The sequence below is a fragment of the Podarcis pityusensis genome (assembly GCF_964106645.2).
Source record: "Podarcis pityusensis genome assembly, chromosome: 2".
In the NCBI taxonomy this organism is placed as follows: domain Eukaryota; kingdom Metazoa; phylum Chordata; class Lepidosauria; order Squamata; family Lacertidae; genus Podarcis; species Podarcis pityusensis.
This window is the reverse complement of record NC_138029.1, coordinates 48,656,166-48,678,553: the sequence shown is the minus strand read 5'-3', so window position 1 is coordinate 48,678,553 and position 22,388 is coordinate 48,656,166. Positions and strand designations below refer to the sequence as shown.

Here is a 22,388-nt window from a genome sequence, read left to right as displayed (position 1 = left end):
TGTGTGGCCTGCAATTTATTCCAAAATTGAGTGTAAAAGTTCTTATTTTTAAAAAAATTGTAGCATGTTTTTGAGTGAGGTTAGCTAAAATAATAAAATGAATAAACAAAAAATAATAAACTTTAAATTAGGGGAATCAGAAGAGCACAACTGATTTAGAGAAAGTTAGAACATTAAGAAATGTAGCATTTCATAAAAGATACTGGAGGCTTTTAGTTTCCATAGAAATATCTTGAAGTGCACATACTCAAGACCAAATAGTTTACTTGACATATAACATTTGTGAGGAGCATCTTTTTTCTTCTCCTCTTGTAGTAAACATAAAGACCAAACATTTCAAAAACCCGCTTTGCTGTAGTTTCCTTCAAGGTTATAAACAATATGTTTCCACTTCAAGTTATATTTAAAGCATAATGTTTTAGCTTATGTCCACGCCAGCGCCTAACTACTTCCTACAACAGAACACATTAGTGCTCAAGTGCAGTACCTATATTAGCAACGGGCCAATTGACCTTTCAGAAAGTCTCTTCTAATCCAAATCAACTTGAGCAAAGCAAATAAATATCAAGTAAATAGAGTATGTGTACCCAGCAGGCAAATGGAAACCTATCTCACCATATTCTGCTTGGGGGGGGGGGGGAATAGTAAGTCAAGAAGTTTCTACTTCCTGTAAGTTTCTTAAAAAAGGCCTACTGGAAACCAGAGATCTTAGCAAAGATGAATTATCATAGTACAAGAAAACATTATACCCAGATAAAAGCACTCAAGAAGAAGGAAGAGCAGGGCAAGTGAATTGTGCAGTCTTGAGAAAGTCCCAAGGACCAAACAGAGAGGCATGGTAGGCCACATTTGCCACCCAGGCCTCATGTTCCCCATTAGGCAGAATTAGGTGACTGCCTCAGCTGGCAGAAGCTGCAGTGTGTGTGTGTGTGTGTGATGGCAATTCCTTGACTGCACCCTTCTGTGGAAAGACAAGAGTTGTGTGTGTCATGTAGTCCGTCCTGGACCCTCAAAACTGGCCTGCTGCCTTAAGGTATAGCAGATGACATTATCCTGCTCTAGTTTTGAAATAAAACTGCCAGACTTTTTGCTTCTGTACATGGAACAGTGGGGTATCATCTTACCCACTGCCTCAGACAACACACTGTCTTGGACAGGCCTTTAATAAGCTGTTGGATTCAGCGGAGAACAGGGACCAAAGTCACAATAACTATGGCAGCCAGAGAGAAAAAAAAGACAGGGCACTTACAGAGCCCATAGTTGTGTAGAAGGTGGAATTTCATTGAGTGCAGCTTCTCATGCAATCTATGTTTGCTGGAGCTCCCTCTTAAAGGTGCAGGAGCCTGGGCAAGCTAATGCTCCCTCTCTCTGTGTGAGGGAGGGTCTGGAAGATGAATCCTCATATTACCGTTGTCAAGTGGGAGTGTCAGGCCCAGAACTATTGTTAGGCAGAGTGAGGCTGCCACATCAGGCAACAGATACTGAGGGGTTGGTTGTATGGTGTTGGGGAGCTGGTGTATTGCATTTAACTTGCCTTCCAACACCTAAGTGAGCCTCCTGCCTTTAGGTGTGGTAAAGGATCTCTGTCCTATATCCAGTTTATAAATATTGAATTGTCATTCTAGTTAGCTTTGGCACGTAGAATTGTAAGGGGCGATCTTGTCCTTTTCTTCAGGTAGCAAAATGTCAGACCCTTTAGTTCCAAGCACTCTACTATAAATGAATATTCCTATCCCTGTAGATTCAATTACATTTAGTAATATTTTCACTTTCCAATATATTTATGTCACCAAAATCAGCTTAGATTCAGCAACAATGCAATAAAATGAATGGGGGGGGGGACCCTTATAGAAATTAATTCTGAATAATCAGGATGTGAAGTTAATTAGAGCGAACAGGTGTTGTTTTTACTAGCATTATTGTTTCGGCAAAGGCAGAATTTACTGAAGAGATATTTATTCACTTCATCATAGAAAATTGTGTCTAAAATTTGATAGAATTCTATATCTCCTGTCAGTTCCATTCCCACATTCCACCACAAAATGCTACATTGCAGCATTTTTATTACCCTTTCTAATTATTATTTTCACACTCTTTATTTCATACCTACTTTTTACACTTTGTTTGCTTTCTCATCATTTTCTCACTTACTTTCCTGCTCTTTTGTGTATCCTTCCTCAGGTTTTGGGGGCATTTATTGTATTACTGAGACGGTATCTTAATTGTTGCTTTAATCCATATGCAGCAAAACAATACTGTAAAACTTAAAGAATGTGATTTATTCTGAAGAAGTTTAATGCTATACATGCTCTAACTTTTAAAATGCAACTTAAAATAGAACACATTCTGCTTAGAAAAATATAGTTAAACCCACAGCTAAAATGGGAAACACTTTCATTGTTGTTGATAAATTTCTCATTTGCACTTTGTTTATGCTTTGAAGATAAGTATACACTAACCTCTCAGGTAAATTTTAAATGTTATAATATACGGACAGAATAGCTCCACAATGCCTTGACTTTTGTCATTCTAATGTGCCTGAGACACATCATGCAAGCCCAGTCTTGAAGGTTCTAAGAAAAAATGTCTTCAGAAGCATAAAGAAGTACTATGGATGCAGAGTGAATTAAGTGGAGAGAGATAAGGCTTAAAATCCTTTGTTACACATAGATACAAACACATGTATACAGAAGTCCAGAGGAATATGGGAAAGAATGATGATGACAATCCAAAAAAATTTCCTAGACACCTTAACACTGCAAAATAAAAGGTGTGAGTTAACCCTCCCTTAGTGTCAGGTGTGGGGGACTCCAGGTTAGACTGGACAGAGGTGTCCCTCCACCCAGCCTTGCTAGTCTCCATCAGCATCATTCCGCCACCACAGAGATCCCTGTTCTGCCTCCTAAACATGAGAATGGGGTAAAATGCTACTGGCAGGTTTCCTGCAGCCAATGGAAAACTCAAAAATGTAGCTTCCCAAGGGTGGAAGGGGCTAAGCCAACTCAGGATCCAATACAGCTGGCTCCACCGCCATCACTTGACAATATGAGGCCCAGTTTGTGTTCAATTGCTGTGATCTACCTGCCCCACCTTTCACTCCAGCTTGTGCGCCAGTAAGGCTGTGGATGGAGTGGTGGCCCTGTTATTCTGTTAAGCTCCTCTGGGCAGCACCTGGGATCTGGATTGTGTTCTTCCTCATTCTTCTTCTGCTAGTGGCAGTGAAATGCAAGTCTTTTGTCAGGAAAAAGGAAATATTTTCCCAACTGAGAATGAGTAACTTGAGATTTCAATCTCCCTGGAATTTCCCTTATTATGCAAAACCGGGTGTTCACAATCAATTTTAACATGGACCTATTTTAATGTAATGCCACAGTCCTGTGGTGGGATCTTGTAACATGTTTTTACCTCTTCAAAGCAGCTGTGGGTGAGTTTTGATTTTGACAGGAGTAGCATAAACACATCCATTTTATTTGATTATGAAGCTGCTATTATAGCCACTTGGGGTGGGAGAAAGATACTGGGTAACTAACTCTGTTATTCCAGTCATCAGAAGAGTGAGTGATGTAGATTGGGGAAATACACGTGGAAAGTTTTTTGGGTTGTTTTTTAACTTTCTAAATGCTGTTTTTCAAATAAAATTGGAGCCCACAAAACCACTTTAAAGTGTCAGATGATCCAGTTGTGTATGTTCTACATCATATCTGCCTAAGCTCTCAGTTTTAATGTACCAAAATATAACCTGTAATAATGAAAAAGAAAGCCTTAGTCTATTAAAAAATTCAACACACTAAACCAGAGAAAGGACTGCATTTCCCATTTAGGGAGCAAATTGTGAGTTAGTTAAGAGCCCAACAACCCTTCTTTCAGAGAGCAGGAACTTTTAAAAACCTGTGTTTCAGAAGTCTGGGTCTGGGAATGTGGAACTCAAACACAGGGGCCCATGCACAACAAACCAAGTACATTAACAATACTTACACAGTCAAATCACACACAACACTGGATTCATTGCAGCCAATTGCAAATTAATCATCAAGTCAAACACTAGTGTCCTGCAGTATGCTCTATTCTGCAGCCCACTGTGCAACCCCCCTTGGGAAAGAAATGAGAAATTTCGAGGGCTATTGAACACTGACCTTTCAGAGTGAATTGTCACACAAGTTATTTAACACTGATATTTCTGGTAGGAGTGGACTTCAAGCTCACTCTTCCTGCCGAGTAATGGCCTAGTATCAGTATGCAAGGCTATGATATGATGCAGAAAAATCTTATCAAAGGGCCAGGCAATGCAGGCAAAAACATCCTTTGAAGAGATGATCCCTAAAATGGCCCAGGAGGGAGCTAGAAAGAAGCTTACAGTCCTGAAACCAATTGTAAAACTTTTATGCCACCTATAGAGAATTGTATTCCCTGGAAACCAGAGTGTATCATGTCACTTCAGAACACCAACTGTACCATAATTTAAGTATATTCTTAATTTTAAAAACCCACAACTTATTATTATTAATTGAATGCATTTGTTGCTTTCCACAAAAAAGTCTCAATACAAGATTAAACTAATAATTTATGGAATCTTGCTCATTCACTAGTGCTGCATTTGCTATCAGTTCTACCAATTTGGTTCTGCCCTTTTGTGAAGTAGAGATTTGGAGTCTTGACTAAAGAAGTGTTTGCAAAGGAAGAGCTTCTTCAAATCCTGAATAAATTCCCTAGTGCACTGAAGTAAGATTGAAACCCAACCTACATATATTTTCCACTGTTTTATTAAATCAACTTGCAAAAAACAAAAACAAAAAACAGTACAGAAGGAAAACAGAGGCTTCCCCTGACTGTAGTGAAAGTTTTCATTAACTTTGGCTGTAAAAAGACATCTAGTGTAATCTAAGCAAGAAAAAAGCCACAATTGCATCAGAAGTGTAATCAGAATGAGAGGTATTATGAAGTACTTACTAAGACAATAAGCCACTGTGAATAAAGTTTGCAACAAATTTACAGCCGTGTCCCAAAGTAATGCAGAAGAGGCCACCGGGGAGGAATTCACTCTAATGGATCCGAAGAAGGCATAACAGCAAAATGACGATAGCTAGAAGTAAAGGCTTCCTGTACGCTAAAATTAATATGTGTGGTACAAAGACATTGGGATGAAATTCTGGATAGGCTCTGGGGACTAGTTGCTCAAGGCATTCCTTAAAACTTGCAGGTGCTTTCACAAAGGGCTGTAAAAAAAATACTTCTTTAATATTCCAAGCCCCTTTGGTCACATCATAATGATTTGTAACATTCATGCCCATATGTTAATGTTTTCACTTGCACAGCCCAATTCTAGGCTTATTCTTTTGGAGGGAAGCGTCCCTCTGACTTCAGTGGAGCTTATCTCCAAGTGAGAATGCATAGGATTGCAGTCTTAATTATGCAATTACTGTTTTCCAGTACAGAAAAGACCAGGTAGGCCTATAGGAGGAAATCTTAGTTGCAATTTCTGTACAGTATAGCCAAAGAAGTCACACAACACTGCAATCACTCAAACAAACCAGCTGCTGATTTCCAGATTACAAATCATAGCAACAAAAGTCACAAGTCTTTTAAAAGCCTTTGTTGAAACCAAACACATGTTCTCCCTCAGACATGTGACTGATTTATTTGTTTTTAAAATATATTTCTATACTGTTCTTCACCAAAACAGTCATAGGACAGCTTGCATCAGAACAAAGTAATACAAAGCATAATACTCAATAAACCAAAACATTAAAATAATTCCAATCAATACATAAATGTCACAATTAGCATCAAAACTTATAAAAAGAACTTAAGCAGCCCCTAAAAGCCTGACAAAATGTGAGTTTTTATATGGATATAAAGCAGGGGCAAAACACTACTCAGTGAGGTCATTCCACAGAAGTGGAGCTACTATCGAAAAAGTTCCCATACAACATAGCTCATTTAACTGAGGGACCACCAGGACAGCCTCCATTACTGATCTTAATGCATGGGTGAGCTAATACAGGATAAAGCGGTTTCTTATGTATTTGTACCCTAGGTCATTAACGGCTTTAGATGTCAACATAAGAACCTTGAAGTGGACCTGGCAACCAGTGCAGCTGTTTCAGAATAGAGTTGTATGTGACCAGCCCACTGTTCCCACCAGCACCCTGGCGACCATATTCTGCACTAGCTGCAATTTCCATATCATATTCAAGGGCATCATCATGTAAAGCACATTTCAGGAGTCAATCCAGGATGTCGGCAGAGCATGGATTATTATGAACTGGAAATTGTAGTTTGTTTGAGTGAAGGAGACTGCGAGTGGAAGCAAATGACAAAACTTGGCTCCAGATCACGGCTTGTTTAGAGATAAACAAAGCACAATTCCTGGTTCAATTCTCACACAGCTAAGTAAAAAAATTGTGATTTGGTCTGCCCCCCCCCCCCCGCTCACTCTAGGAAAGAAGCAAAGCAGGAGCAATCTGCTCATCCATAGCAAACCATTAACCATGGCTTACCATGATGTGTGAACACTTCTGTATCTTAGTAGTGGTGAAAATGGAGAGAAATAGCATATTAAGGATATTGCAAGCCAATTTTAAAAAATATATTTGAGCACTTCAAGTTTCTGATATAAAATTATTGACTTCAGGGAGCAGAAATGTAAAAGATAAAATAGCATAAAATGTTAGGTGGCAAACATATGAAACTAGAAAACTAAAAACCTCAGTGATTGGGGGGGTGTGAGAGAGAGGGGGGGATAGGTAAAAAACAATGTGATGAATAAGGTCATCATTTCAGTCTTGCTAGCACTTTCTCTTTGTATCCTAACTGAAAGACAGAGCCAAAAAAATCTTAATTTACTCTCTAATTGGCTCATTCACCTTGACCTTCAACTAAATCCAACTGCAGTCATTGTAGTGCCAGTGCCAAAGGTGGCAGCCAGCCAAAAGTAAGTTCTTTCCAACCATATAGATGTAGTTATCCACTTTTCACAGACTGAGATATTCTTTACTGTTTTAGTGTTTGTATAACCTCTCAAACATTTCTAGTTAAACATGTTCCAAGTCATCTCTGGATTGTAATGAATTATAAATCTGAAAGCATTCATATATCAACATATCCAACTAGTATATATCCAATGAATAACTTAATATATCTAATTAATGATACAGGGTTTTGTTTTTTTTTTTTTTTTTTTATAAATACACATATATCAAAGTTGTTACTCTAAAACTATGTCATTTGCTTTGGGGTTTCTTGCATGTATAATGAAACCTGCAATTTCCCCCTCAATGCTGTATGACTATTATCTAGCACAAATCATGTACCAGTACCATGACATCCTTGACATGTGTAGACGTATTTTTTTAAAGACATGCTAGAATTTCTTTCTTACTGCTGATGTCACATTAATGTTACCCTCAATCCTGCAGCAACTGTGTAACTATTGGGCAGTGAAAATATTATGGACAGAAGTAAGGACTATAATGCATAGGAGAGCAGTGCTGGCTAGAGAAATGGCTGATTACGGTACTTCCTAACACCCCTGCTTCAGGGAAAAAAATACTCAGGAGATGGAAAGAGTTAAAAGAAATGCATGCAAACACTTTTAAATAACAGGAAGCTATATAAGTGTCTTTACAGAGGAGCAGATAACTAAATATAGGATATGTGTAAGTAAAAGCATGAAAACCCTTTTAATACACCCAAATATCATGTAGGCTTGATCAGTAGGAGAGGCAGCAAGCAATTGTGCCTCATACTGATGTCAGCCCAGTCTGCATGTAATGTTTACTAGGATAGTAGTTCTCAAACTTTTCAGACCTGGGACTTATTTTTTCGCTCAACCATGGTTTGTGTCACATTTATTATTATTTTTACTATATATTTGTTTGATGGTACTGTTGTTGCATCTACCTTAGTCACGGTCCCCATCCCTAGTTGAAGCCCAAAGTGTTAGGCAACATCCTGATACATCTTCCATCACTTTTGGTGATGTGATTTAACTGGCCAACTATGAAACAGCTGAGCCCTACTAGGCATGGAAATATATTACTATGAAAACTTAATAGGTGTTAAGATTGTGCTAATTACGTTCCTGTTAGAATACTGAATATGGTTGACTATGTTGCAAAGCTGGATTGTAGGAAAGTAGCCAAAGACAGCAGTTTCTGTGCCAACTGGGGATGGGGTGTGTGGTCAAATCCCAAGGTACAGTTATGACACCAGTTCTGAAAATCTTATGGTTGATCTTATGAGCTACTATGTTAACGTAACAGATTGTAGGAATTGGAAGTTTTCTTGTTATACTTGCCTTCTTGTGCCAAAATGTAGACCATCATGGGTCAATCTTTTATTTAATCAATTTACAAGAGAGAACTGATGATTTAAGGTCTGAAATAATAATATTATCTACATTTTCAGTCAAAAGCTGAGAACTAAATGGATTGTATTCTCCCTATTCTGTGCATACACTAGGGCTGTTATATAAGTGTCTCTTCTTCACCATCTTTTTCTGTCATTTCCCCTTTATTTCCCCAAGTCCAGGTCTATTTCACATGATGGAAGGCAGCAAAATAGTCCCAGCACTCTAAAATTCATCAGTATGAGTCTCAACATATCAATTTTCAAGTAGAACAACTTTAAATACATTGCAGGCTTTTAGCTTCCCTAGAAAATAATACTTCTATTGTTTCCCAAGGAAACCCTAAGTACCCAAAATTACCACGCTTTTAACATACTGACATGTTGATGGCCTGATGCTTTTCCAAGCTCAGAGTCAGATTGACAGAAGTCAGAGTAGTTTAGAGGAACACTTAAAATATGGCATTTTACATTTGGAAAGAATTACTGCAGCGAAAAAAAATGACAAGGTGACTTTCTAATTCTCAAAGTTTGGCATGGAAGGAGAGAACAAAAATGAATTTAACTGACAAACGCTTTCATCTCTGATCCAGCTACAAAGAGCAAAGATAGGCCAACAATAGGGTTTGTGGTATATGCTTCATATTAACTACTCAGAGCAATGCTGACTGTATTTTTTTCTGGGTTTATCACTTGATCCACTGTTTTAGAGGCACACCTGTTTTAAAAGGACTAAATCCCAATCTCATAGCCTTCACAATGGATTTTGTTATATTTTGGTTTGGGGCGTTCAGAAATATCTGACAAAGTGGTGACAAGTTTTTGACACAATGTGCTGATGCTTAAAGAAACCCAACACAACAACATAATGTACAATATATATGTCACATGATGTTAGAAGGATCACACAGAGAAACCCCTTAAAGAAAACTTACTGCTGAACTGATACACCTGCTTTCTTTCTAATTATGTAAAACTGCCACATCTTAGTCAATTGCATTTGTGCAAAAGTAGGAGGGAGCACAGACGACAAAAATTAATACATGAAAGCTGTTGAAACTGCTCTATAAAAACCAGCTCTTTAAAAATAGTTCTATCTTCAAAACTTTAATACGTTTCCATCTACTTTTTCCCTGAGATAAAACTTTTTCGTCTTGCTTTTAATTTTATGCTGTTGCTTTTGTTGTCCAGCATTACTGTTTCAGGGAAAAGTGAAAGATGGCACAGAGCTAAATTTCCCAGCCTAAATGCCTCCAGGAAAAAACCAAAACATTTCTGTTGAACCTCTTTGGGGGTGCATAAACATGCATATGTGTAATAAATATCATATGGAACATAATACATTCCACATACTTTACCATGCACATTATATTTGTACTTTTGTAGTAACTGACTTTACATGTTACCAATATGAGAATAGAAACATGGGTTTTTAATGAAATAATTAAGGGGTGGCTTTTTTTGTTGTTTAACCTCTAGCTAGTGTAGTATGATGCCCTGAAATATTCACCTACAATATTCTATTTCCATCTAATATAATAATGACGCCTGTAAATTAAATATCAAATCTTGCTAAGGTCACGGCTTAGAAGCATGTTGTGGACAACTTATTTGAAAAGTTAAACTGTACATTATATATAAATGAATTTATCTGTATCTATAAAAAGCAGAATTTAAGAAATGCTTAACGGCAATTTAACTCCTGTACTCGTCTTACTGGCAGCCAATTGAAATGTTACTCCACCATATGGAGGCTGATAAATGCTTCCCTATGGTGGCACTTCTTCACAGCTGGGGATAACATTTGCAAGCACTTTTAGCACTTAACCTGTGTGTTCTTCCAATCCTGTGTACAGTTTCTCTGCCAGTATAGTTGCAGCGTGGGATGTTCAGCACTGCCATACAAACTACTTAACTGGTACAGCACATGGTATAAGGTAGGGCTTCCAAACACCCAGCACTGCCACAGAAGCATTTTAAGTAGCTTCCAGAGGGAGTGTGGCCACAGTTTTAAAGGAATACCTTTTGCAAAGTAACAAACAGCATACATCTTAAATACACAACTGGAAGTAGAATTTTCAAAACAGAACAACACAAATAATGTTAGCCACAATAACACTCAGTAGGATTCAAAATATTTTTCTGTTACAGTCATACCTCGGGTTGCGAATGTGATCCGTGCGGGAGGCACATTCGCAACCCGCAGTCTTCGCAGCCTGAAGCGTCTTGTCTGTGCATGACGTCATTTTGTGTTTTTGCGCATGCGAGAGCGCTGAAACCCAGAAATAACCCATTCCGGTACTTCCGGGTTCGGCGCGGTTCGCAACCTGAAAACGCGCAACCCACAGCGTTCGTAACCCGAGGTATGACTGTATACTTCTATACCACACTTCAGGAAGTCCAGTGCTGTTTCTATGGGTTCCAAAAAGTTTTCCATCTTGACACTTACCAGGCTGACACCTGATTTTGACTGTTTTAATCCTCGCTCTCCAATGACAATATTAATAAATGTTCACGGATGTTAAACAATGAATTAGCTTTTGTGCCAGGTACAGAAGATGAGCAATGCAATCCTATACATACTTACTCAGAAGTAAGTTCTACTATATGGGATTTTATTACCTAGTAAGTGTATTTAGGATTAGAGTCTAATGTAGAAGAGGGATGCAGACTGCACAAATACTAATTTGGTTCCTTTTAAAGGAAATTCACTCTCCACTAACAAATGTCATTATTCATTCATATTTTTCTCCCTTTTATTTGCCACACATGTATCTTGGGCAAAATTAAAGCTTTTTTGCTTGTATTTCTATACATAATCTTCAAACTCCCAGCAAAAAGACCTCTGTCAAAAGCAAAATGTATAGATGTGTGGAGCTTGCAGCATGCACTCTAATTAATGGTTGCATGTTTAATAACTGGGACAGTGGCTTTTATGTAATCAAAGAATGAAGTTTGTAAATTATGTAGGTTTATTTGATTTTTAGCAAACTTATGGCTGTCATTAGAATTATGGTGGAGGTGGAAAAGCCCATTCACTGCCAGATTGTCTTGATACAGTAGACTTAACATCTGAGGACACGTAAAAGATCAATACCAGGACCAGCCAATAGTACACGGAACAAGCTGATTCAGAAACAAAGACAATACGCAATCTAACAATGCAAGAGTATGGAGCAGCTAAATCAGTGCCATAGAGCATGACACGATGAAATAAGAACAAAAGTTAAAGAGAGGCTTTATGTATGTTGACTTTCAAAGTACCAATTATTGTGCAGAGAACAAAACCTGTAAAAAAGAAATAGTGGCTATACAGTATTCCAATTCACTAGCTATTCTGCCTCCCACCACCACCAGCCTGCCCCATTCAACTCAGGATGTATAAAACTGAGAGAATTAGGTCGTATAAAGAATCCAACACTTGTTGTTATCTCAAAACAATACAAACTGGGCATGCTTCAGGGTTTTACAGTGAAGTATTTCGTAGCCCAAACTATTAAAAAAGCTTGGTATATATGCTAACAAATTTAGAAAACAACAGCCCTCCTATCTAATTAAAATTAGATTAGATTAGATTCTAAAACCTCCAGTGTCTTTAAGCAATGCATTTCTCTCCCCCTACCCCCAAATAATTGAAGAAAGGGATTTTGGATGAGGGGCACGGCAGGGTGGAGTGAAGCAGTTGCACACTTCATGTGAGATTTTTTTGAAATATGGACTTACCTATGAAATAGGCCAGCAGGATGGCGAGCAAGATCGCAGCAGCAATCGCTGATAAAGCAGCACATTTCCAGCTACAGTACTTAGAGGGCTTTTTCAGCTTGAACGCATTTCTGGAAAAAGTATTTCTTGGTAGCAGTCTGGGAGGTGGTGTGTAAACTGTTCCTGAGGTCAAAGGGTATCCAGGGGAAGAACTGCTGAATAGAGGAGTTGTTCCAGAAGATGTCTTGAACAAGAAATGCCTAAAATGCAAACAAATGAAGCACAGTTAACAAATACAGGACAGACGAATAACTCAGCTCTTTTGGAATATGAAGTAAAATAGTGGCACAGCCGTTCAAGTGGGTGGTCATAACTACTCCTTGTGGAGCAAAATCTGAAGGGAAGTTCTCTTTCTGCAGTTCTCTTACTGCACATAACTGTGGCATTGTGGGAAGTCTTACTATGAGAACTATTGCTTCTTTTCTCTTGCATGCTGGGAAGTTTTTGCCTCTGCACATGAGTCTGAGAATGTTCTGAACAGTTCCCACTGAGTTCATGAAACAGTGTACCCTGACCTGTTCTTAATGCTTTGCTGACCACATCTACGGAACGTGATTGTTGTATTCTTTCATGTTATGTTCTCTCAATATTAATCTTTAGTTATAATTTAATTAGGAGGATTCATGCCTGTCTAGTTCCAGCTCCGTTTCTCAGCCTTTGATCTATCAGTGATAAATGGTTATATGTAATTCCCACCTTGTACCTATGTTAACCAATCAGCAACAAGATGCTTTGTGTTTGTATCAACCAATCAGCCACAAGCACACCTGTGGCAATGTTTGTAATATTCAATAAAAGAGAGTTCCCGGGGCTCGCCCCGGCAGACGCCTCTCATATGACACCTGCCACTCGTCTGTCGTGATTTCAACCCAACAAAAATCCATAGTTTAACTACGTGCTGAGTGAAGAAGTACTTTCTGTCATCTGTTCTGAACCTTCCAACATTCAGCTTCACTGGATGTAAATGAGTTCTAGTGTTATAAGATAGGGGAAAAAACTAGTCTCTATCCACTTTCTCCATACCATGAACAATTCTATATCCTTCAATCATGTCTTCTCTTATTCACATTTTCTCTAAACTATAAAGCCCCAAATGCTGTAACTTTTTCTCATAGGGGAGAGTCTCCATTCACTAGAACAGCCCAGTTGCTCTTTTCTGAACCATTTCTAGCTGTACAATGTCATTTTTGCGGCAAGGCGAAAAGTAGCGTACACCATTGGTTGTAATGAACAGAGTTCTGCTCAGGCCCATTTAAATTAACAAATATGGCTAGTCTAGGTTCATTAATCTGTGCAGAACATAGCTGGATCCAACCCAGGATTCCAGGTGTGGCTGCACCATAGATTTGTATTATGGCATTATGATATTGGCAGTTTTATTTTCAATTCCTTACCTAATGATTCCTAGCACTGAATATTTCACAGCTGCTGGATCTTGGGTCGGCATCTTAATTGAGTTATCCACTATAACTCAAATGTTTCATTCCTGGCAGTAACCACCAATCCAGACCTCATCAACATATATGTGAAATTAATATTTTTGATCCCAATGTGCATCACTCCACACTTACTTACATTGAATTGTATTTGGCATTTTGCTGCTAATTCACCCAGTTTGGAGAGATCCTTTTTGGAACTCTCTGCAATCCCTTTTTGTTTTAACCACTCTGAAACATTTGGTACCACCAGAAAACCTGGCTACCTCACTGTTCTCCCCTAATTCTAATTTGTCATCCAAATATCCAACCACCTCCCGGGCCAGTCTCCTGCTACTAATGTATTTAAAGAATTTTTATTTGTTGGTCTTTATGTTCTTAGCAGTGTGCTTCTCAAATTCTTTTCTAGCATTCATTATTGTCTATGCTACGGAAATAGCAGTACTCACAGAGAATTAGGTGATAGGAACCTTGGTGATAGGAACCTTTCCAAAAACAAAAACACCAAATAGAAGGCCAACCAGAAAACGGAATATTATCGTGCCATTCAGGAAAAAATCCTAACATTATAACAGAAAAAAATAAAACCACCACCACCAACAATAATAGAAGTAGTTGTGAGATATAAAGAGAGCTTCATGACTGACATATTGTCATTTCACCTTAAGAGACCTAAATAAATTTGCATGCAAAACTGGTAGAATTGATTCTAAATAAGCCTTTGTCAAGGCAACAGTTTCCTGGGCACACTGACTGATTCTAGGAAGAGCCAGAGTTCAGTAATAGACAACGTCCCAAGTTTAATTCCAGTTAAAAGCAGAGGATAGCAGTTATGTGAATAGCCTCTGCCTGAGGCCCCAGAGACCTGTTGCCAGTCACAGGAGACAATACTAAGCAGGGTGGACAATTAGGCTGCCCTGGAATAAGACAGTATCCTAAGTTCCTATGAATGAAGGCCACAGTCACTTCATTCTTTTAAATATCCCCACCCTCATTTTAAAAAGCTGTATATACCGTATTTTTCGCTCCATAAGATGCACTTTTTTTCCTCTTAAAATCTAAGGGGAAATGTCTGTGCGTCTTATGGAGCGGATGTGTGGTCCCTGGGGCTGGGGGGGGGGGGAACCTGGGCTTCCCCCGCCAGCCCCGACCTGCTCTTTGGGGCTGGCGGAGGGGGAAAGTGCTTCCCCGGCCTGCTTTTTGGCGCTGGGAGTGGGGGAAACCCGGGCTTCCCCCGCCAGCCCCAACAAGCTCCTGAGCAGCTCTGGGGTAGCCCGCGAAGCCTCCACAGGGCAGCGAGGAGCCTTCATCCCGCTGCCCTGGGGAGGCTGTGTGCGGCTATCCCTGGCTTTTGCGGGAGGTGGGGGAAGGGACAGAGCGAGGCTCTCTCACTTCCCCCCCTCCCGTAAAAGCCCCCAAGAGCCGCATATTTTTTTCTTGAATTCTCCCCCCAAAAAGCCTTATGGTCAGGTGCGCCTTATGGAGCGAAAAATATGGTAGCCCACATAATTGACCTTGCATCACTCTTAAACTTAGCTGACTTTTGCATAATTAATAGCAGACTAAATACAGTAACAGAACTGCTGATTTGATTGATACAGGTTTAAGAACATGTATTTATTAATTATTGGAATTAAATTAAATACAGTAACACAGCTGTTGATCTAGGTGATACTGATGTGAAAGAAACACTCTTGATATACTAATCAGAACTGGCACTTAAAAGAAAATTGTTTCACACATGATTTTCAAGCATTACCCAGGGGTTGCTGTCAGCATTAGATGCCAGTAAAAGTTGCAGTTATCCTAAAATAGATATTAATAGCCCTGGAGTTTCAACTAGTAACTATTTGATTAAGGTTTGCTTTACTTATTGCTATACTGGGAGGGCAGAGGAAGTGAGAAAACATAATGCTGTAAGATCCATTAGATGATGTGTAGGATCCATAAATGCAATTAGGCTATATACGTAATTTCTTCTTAATGTAGATGCCTCAACCCTATTTTAATGACAGCCCTGCTATTAGGTATGGTGACATATCCTGCTTCAGGGACAAAATTTGAAGATACTGTGTTGTCCATTATATCTTGCGTGTATGTGTGGATTTCCTAGGTTAAATAAAAACTGTCTCTGCGTTATTTCCACTATTTACCCATCATTCATGGGAACAGGCATACCAGTTGAAGCCACAACAGATGCAAAGCACATGTTCATATTTTCTGACTTTATTCTTAATATGTTTTAACCTGTTCTGGGAGTCATTTTGGTTGATCACATTACATAGTTCAATTGTACTGGAATTTCTAGGGAAATTAGATTTGACTTACAGATACCAAAAGCTCTACTGTTTAACAAATGAATGCATGCATGATGCTACATAACTTTCATGCAAGGGATACCTTCCACAGAAGGCTATTCACATATAAAACCCTTTAGGAAGAAACAGGAGTCATGCAGAAATGGTGCTTTGCTCCTTAAGACTAGGAGGTGGTTCACACATTCAACTACAGCTCATCAGCTGTACTATAATCAAGTAATGTCCACACATGTGGAAACCAGCTAGAGCCTAAAAACATGAAAGGATCTGAATGTACAAGGAGAAAAAGAAAAGAATAGAAAAAAGGCAAATATTTTCACATTGTTTATGAACATTACCAGTCCTTGGAACAACGATATCTGTTCTTTGTTTCCTGAGCATTGAGATTAATCCATTCCTTTTCTTAAAAAAAAGCAGTGTCTGTGGCATATGATACTTAGCACTACAGATAGAAAGGTTGGTTATGGAGGATGTCAGATTAGAAGTCATAATGAAAGACAGGAAAGAAGAGAATCTGTGTAATAGCACACTGGAAAAGAATAAGCATGAGTCATGTCAGAAAGTGAGGAGTGCCCACGGGGAGCTAGCAGAACTCTTTGTGCTCCTGAAGCTGTAATTTTCTAGGACAGCAGCTTCTTCTTTGTGGAAGGGAGATTGCAGTGATATCTTAAGTATCTCACCAAAAATATAGTTAACAGCTTATTAATCACGCTTCCATCTGTAACAGTCTCTCTAGAAATAAGCAGCAACATACAGCCATTTGCAAGTGGGTTAGAAAATAAATATAAGTTTAGAGGAGAATAGTCATAATCAGAACAAAAGGCTAAAGAGCACAACCTTCTTAGGATTACATTGAGGGTTAGGAATGGAAGCAAAGCTATTATTCTTTTAGAATAGTATTGACAGACTCTGATTTCAATAAAGATAAAACCTTTTAAATACACTCCTATTTCTACCATACTGGTATTGCTTTGCTTCCCCTTGCCAGCAGGAGCTTCATAGCACTGAGCTGATGCCTGATACAAAATGCTGACTCCTGGGATAACCATGGTGTGCCATTCATGAACCCACCATCTGAAGTGTGCCTTCCCTCTCTATCTTCCCCAGTCTGTCATTCCCCCCCCAACTCCCAGGTGGGAGTGGGAAGAAGGCAAATTAGACATCACTTCCAACTTTAGCAGGACTGTCACCTCTCCTACAATGCCTCTATTAGCAAAGGCCCAGTGGGAGAGATCCTGATGACTTTTTTATTGTGATTTTACTCCTGCACTAGGGGTAGCCAACATGGTGCCCTCCATATGTTGTTGGACTATAACTCCTATGATCCTCAGCCAACGAGGCCAAGGAACAGAGGTGATGGGAGTAATAGTCCAACAACATCTGTAGAGCACCACATTGGTTACCCCTGTCCTACACTGTATTTTAAGAGCTTCCCATAAGAAGATGAAAAGTCAGTAGGGGGTGGACAGATGAGCAAGGTTACCAAGAAGTCCAAAGAAGAAATCTGTAGTCAGAAATCACAAGACCCTCTGATAAAGGAGATGACCAAACTCCCTCAGGTGAGCAGTTCATTATACACAGGGGGATTTCAAAACAACTTTCAAACCTGGATGTTTCTCTTGCCTTTGAAAGATGACAATCTGTCATGGATAGTTGTGATTCCTGCATGGCAGGGAGTTGGACTAGATGACCCTTGGGGTCCCTTCCAATTCTACAATTCTATGGTAAGGGCCTGGTTTGCTCAACACAATAAGCCAAACTATGGCTCACCAGGAATGTGGCAACATGTGGGCTTTTGGAGAGCAGACTGCAAGCATTTTGCTCCTCCTGAGTCCTTTTTCTTCTATGCCATACTGAGTTGAGCTGAGCATACTGTCCAAAAACTGGGCTTGCGGTTATGCTCTCTCCTTGTGAACCCCAAGAACAAACCTTAACCACAGCTTGGGGTTAGTGAGGAAAGAGCTTAAATCACAAGCTGGAGTTTAGCTTAGTGTGGCAAGGGAGGAAAAAGAACCATGGGGAACAAAGTATTTATGAGCATCTTCCCAGAAGCTCATACCAATAAGGTGCTACTGGGAGGAATTTTTTTAAATTTTGTTTCGACTATGGCAGACTATGGCTACCTACCTGTAACTAGAAGTTTGTGCAGGCCCTGCTAAGTCATAGCATGGATGAGTGTGTCAAGTGAGCCAAGTCAGCAGGGAACAAACTAAACTTCCAAAACAAAAGCACAGTGCCTGGGTAGAAACATTGGTCTACTTGAAGACATCAATATCAAATCTGAATTAAAAAATGCTACTAATGCTACATCTTTATTGGTCTATGCAATATTCAGATTAAATAATAATGATAATAATTTATTATTTGTACCCCGCCATCTGGCTAGGTTTCCCCAGCCACTCTGGGCAGCTTCCACAAAGACCAAAAATATACTAATATGTCATACATTAAAAACTTCCCTGAACAGGGCTGCCTTAAGATGTCTTCTGAATGTCAGGTAGTTGTTTATCTCTTTGACATCTGATGGGAGGGCGTTCCACAGGGCGGGCGCACAACAGGAGTGGAAGTTAACCTAGAACAAGGTCCTAGAAAATGGGACACAAATTCTAAGTCCTTATGACCAAATAAAAAATGTCTATTTAGGGCATTGTCACAGACAGACAGGCACCAAGTGAAACTGATACACTAGCTGCCCAAGTGCACATGGATGTAGGTAACAAAAAGTGCACATCTTCATGGGTAAAGATTACACACATGCCTATCTTACACGTGTGTGTGTGTGTGTGTGTGTGTGTACTGGGAATCCACTACTGGCAATAGATTCCCAAGATATATTTACATTAAAAAATATATGATCCTAGCTCATAATGCTGTATGCTCTTCCTCCAAGGAAAATGTAAGAAAAATGTCATGTGTGAAGCAGCTTGAATTCAGTAATTAAAGAATGAAACAGAGGATTAGAATTCTATTTCAAGTGTATGTCTCCAGATAGATAAGCATATGCACAGATAAGCTGTAAGTACAAACATATGGAGAGGCATCTCCTTTGTCCACACAAACATATGCCCATGGTCACAGATAGACACAACTTGCTGTTTCAGTATGTTTGCTGGCCTCCAGCATATAATCAATATTCAAGTAACTGTTCATGGTTTGGTAGCCAAGGAAATGCCATTAGGTAGGGAAACAATGATTTAGAATCAACACATATATATTGTGGCACTTAATACCTACTCAAGCACATTCTGAAGCCTTTCAGGAGCAAACATGTTTTTAGCACAGCTTTATCTAAAACGTGGCACACCAGTCTTCCAACAGTTAATGTTTTTTTAAAAAATGCTAGTTCCTTAGGCCACAGAGGCAAAGCTTTTAAAAAAAATAAACATAAAAAAATGCAAGTGTTAAGTCAGGCTGTCAAGTGCGGTGCCTTAAGTTCCAGAATAGCTTGTCACTGCCATCTTGGTACTCTTAACACAGACACATTTGGACACGCAGAAACACAGTGCTTGAAAGTTGCCTGACAGGAAAGTAGCATGTTAGACTAAAAGGCAGGTGCCAGTTTTTAGGCAACTCGTTCTGTCAAAGCATTAAGCTGAGCCTAAAGGGACATATGTGTGCTGAGAAAATATCTTAAATCAGGTAGAGGAACAATAGAATTGCTGCTGTAGCATCACATGTCTAAATAAGTGGTAACACCTTGCGGGGAACTAGTTCATTTTCTACAGCTGAGATGCTATTTTCCTTGTAACAGGGAAATGCTGACACTTGCACTCCTGTGTCACTTCATAGGTCTAGAGGGGAATGGCCTTCACCTAGTCAGAGATCAAAAAGTTTGATTTTGCCTCAAGGAAGGCACATGTACATTGCCACATTGTGGGGTTTGAGAAATCAATGAAGACAGACACTTGCTTTTCCAATTGATAACACAACATAACACATGCTCGTCTTTTTATTATTATATCTATTTATACCTCGCCTTTTCTCTGACATGGATTCAAGACAGCTTACATATAAAAATAGGAAGAGCTAAAAACATAGAAAAAATTTAAGAAACAATTAAACATTGATATCTATTGATCTATCTATCTATCATCTATCTATCTATCTAACTAACTAACTAACTAACTAACTATCAACTACATATATCAGTGCTTTCCAAACTTTTCATGTTGGTGACACACTTTTTAGACATGCATCATTTCACAACACAAAAATTAAGTTTTACTAGCAAACTGGAGACGCTCTTCAGCGGTGGAATGTGCCTGTAAGCCGCCCAGGGTGGATGTATGTGTACACCCAACCCCCTGCAGCTGGGGCAACACCAGCCCCAAGCAGCATTGCTCCTCGTGCCACCATCCCCGGATCTGAGCCGTGTAAGGTTGCTTGGGCAGAATGGTGTGGAGACGCAACAGCCATGCACCCCAATCAAAGGGCACATGGTTGCCACATCCCCACACTGCCCTCTCTGAGCAGCCTTGCAAGGCTTGGCTCTGGGGAGGGCAGCGCGGGAAGGGTGTAAGCATGCACCCCTCAATCCAGCCTGGGATCGTACGGCTGCCGCATCCCCAGCAGCCTTGCAACTTGGATTGCAGCCTCAGTGCCTGCTTTTGTGCTGATAAAGCACAGTTGTATGTTTCGTGTTGTTTTACTTGCTGCAAACCTGGAAATAAGTTGTCTTTGTTCTCTTTCTCTTTGTTTCTCTCTCTATCTGGTGAGGTGCTCCAAGGGTTAAACTAGAGATTGTCCCATTGCCTAGAGAGGCCCAGAACTACTGGAGAGACTATTTGGGGGGGGGGGGCATTTAAATACTACACTATTCTGTTCTAGCCACCCTGGGGAGAAAATAAAATGACATTGGGATCTTCCAGGAGTAGTGTTGGTGGAGGTTGGTGCATTTGGAGCAAAGGTGAGTAAATAACTGCAAAAAAGGAGGATGATTTGTTGCTGCTTTTCAGAGACTAGAGTGGGGGGAACTGGACTTCAAGCGAGGATGCAGATCAGGAATCCCATTTCTTTGCAACCATCAAGTTCAGCCTGGGAGCAAGACATTTGAAAAAAAAAAAAGCATTAAAAGGGTTCAGAACTGTCAGATCTTTAAATCCACCCCCTGTAGGTGTTTGCTTTTAAATGGTGGTGTTGACCTGCAGGAATCAAGCCCACTGGAGCTGCCATGGTGATCAGCACAGATCACCTGCCTATTTGCTGTGCACAGAAATGTGTGCAGGGCAAGGCTGTGATGCTGAATAAACGGGCTCTCCTGAATAAACAGACTCTCCGGGCAGGAGCGCCTGTACACCCCTGGCACTGACCCCTCCTTGTGCGCCAGAACCCACCCACCCAGCACGCACAGACCCCTGACAGGCCACAGCCGAAGGAGGCGCAGCAAGTGGAGCATGTGCTGTGGTGCTGCTGGTGGGGACAGGCAGGCTGGGCAGAAAAGGAGTGTGCTGCCCCGCAACCCAAGAGGCTTCAGTCGCTTCAGTGGAGGCAGAATTCTCCTCAGGTAAAAAGATTGGAAATCAACTGGTTGATCCAGCGTGGCACAACACACTTCCGCACTGCAGCCGACACACTAATGTGTTCCGACACACAGTTTGGAAATCTTTAATCTATATGATACGGATGGTTACAATAAAAACAGCATGGCACCAGCCCTTCAATAAAAGCAGTCCAAAAGTGTGTTGGAACAAGAAAGTCTTCACCTGCTGGCAGAAGGGCAGTTCCTGTAGGAAGAGAGTTCCTAAGTCTGGGAGCAGCCACCAAGAAGGCCCTCTCCCACTTCCCTAGCAAGTGTGCCTATGAGGGTGACAGGACCAAGAGAAGGGTATTGCTTGGTTCATGTGTGCACTAATATAAATAGGAATAAAATGGTCTAAGGATGTTGTGCTATGAATCAAGCTGTCATTTACCTATACAGTGGTACCTTGGGTTAAGTACTTAATTTGTTCCGGAGGTCCGTTCTTAACCTGAAACTGTTCTTAACCTGAAGCACCACTTTAGCTAATGGGGCCTCCTGCTGCTGCCGCGCTGCCGGAGCACCATTTCTGTTCTCATCCTGAAGCAAAGTTCTTAACCTGAAGCACTATTTCTGGGTTAGCGGAGTCTGTAACCTGAAGTGTATGTAACCTGAAGTGTATGTAACCTGAGGTACCACTGTATACAACTGCCTACTTGACATTTCTAGGGTATATTTAAGATCATGTTAATCTTGTGCCCAGTATTAACCTTTTCGAAAGAACCTAGATGTGATCTTCCTTACAGCACACTTTCTGCTCCTGTAGTGTGATGAAACAGAATGTGGTGAAAGCTCTGGATTGCTGTCAGATATGTACATATGGATGAGTACAATATAAAATGAACTGTCCTGAGAAGTATTTTGGGAGAGAATGCAATGAACCAGCAGGCATGCATGTGTACCTACACTGAGTAGAAGAAGAACTTTCCCACTGTGTGTTGCAGGCACAAAAATAACATTAAGCTCCAGGCAATTCTCTTTGAGCTTCTACATCTGAAGGAGGAAGATTAT

At 40.1% G+C, this 22,388-nt stretch overlaps 1 protein-coding gene across 10 annotated transcripts in view; it reads right to left on the bottom strand.

The window, feature by feature from the left end:
- TENM2 (teneurin transmembrane protein 2) overlaps window positions 1-22,388 on the bottom strand; it is a 696,995-nt gene that overhangs the window by 193,184 nt on the left and 481,423 nt on the right. For all 10 annotated transcript variants that reach the window (XM_080995195.1, XM_080995200.1, XM_080995203.1 and 7 more), the window contains one exon: window positions 12,070-12,308. In XM_080995195.1, the coding sequence (XP_080851321.1) occupies window positions 12,070-12,308 (239 nt within the window). The remainder of the gene's footprint in view (window positions 1-12,069; window positions 12,309-22,388) is intronic.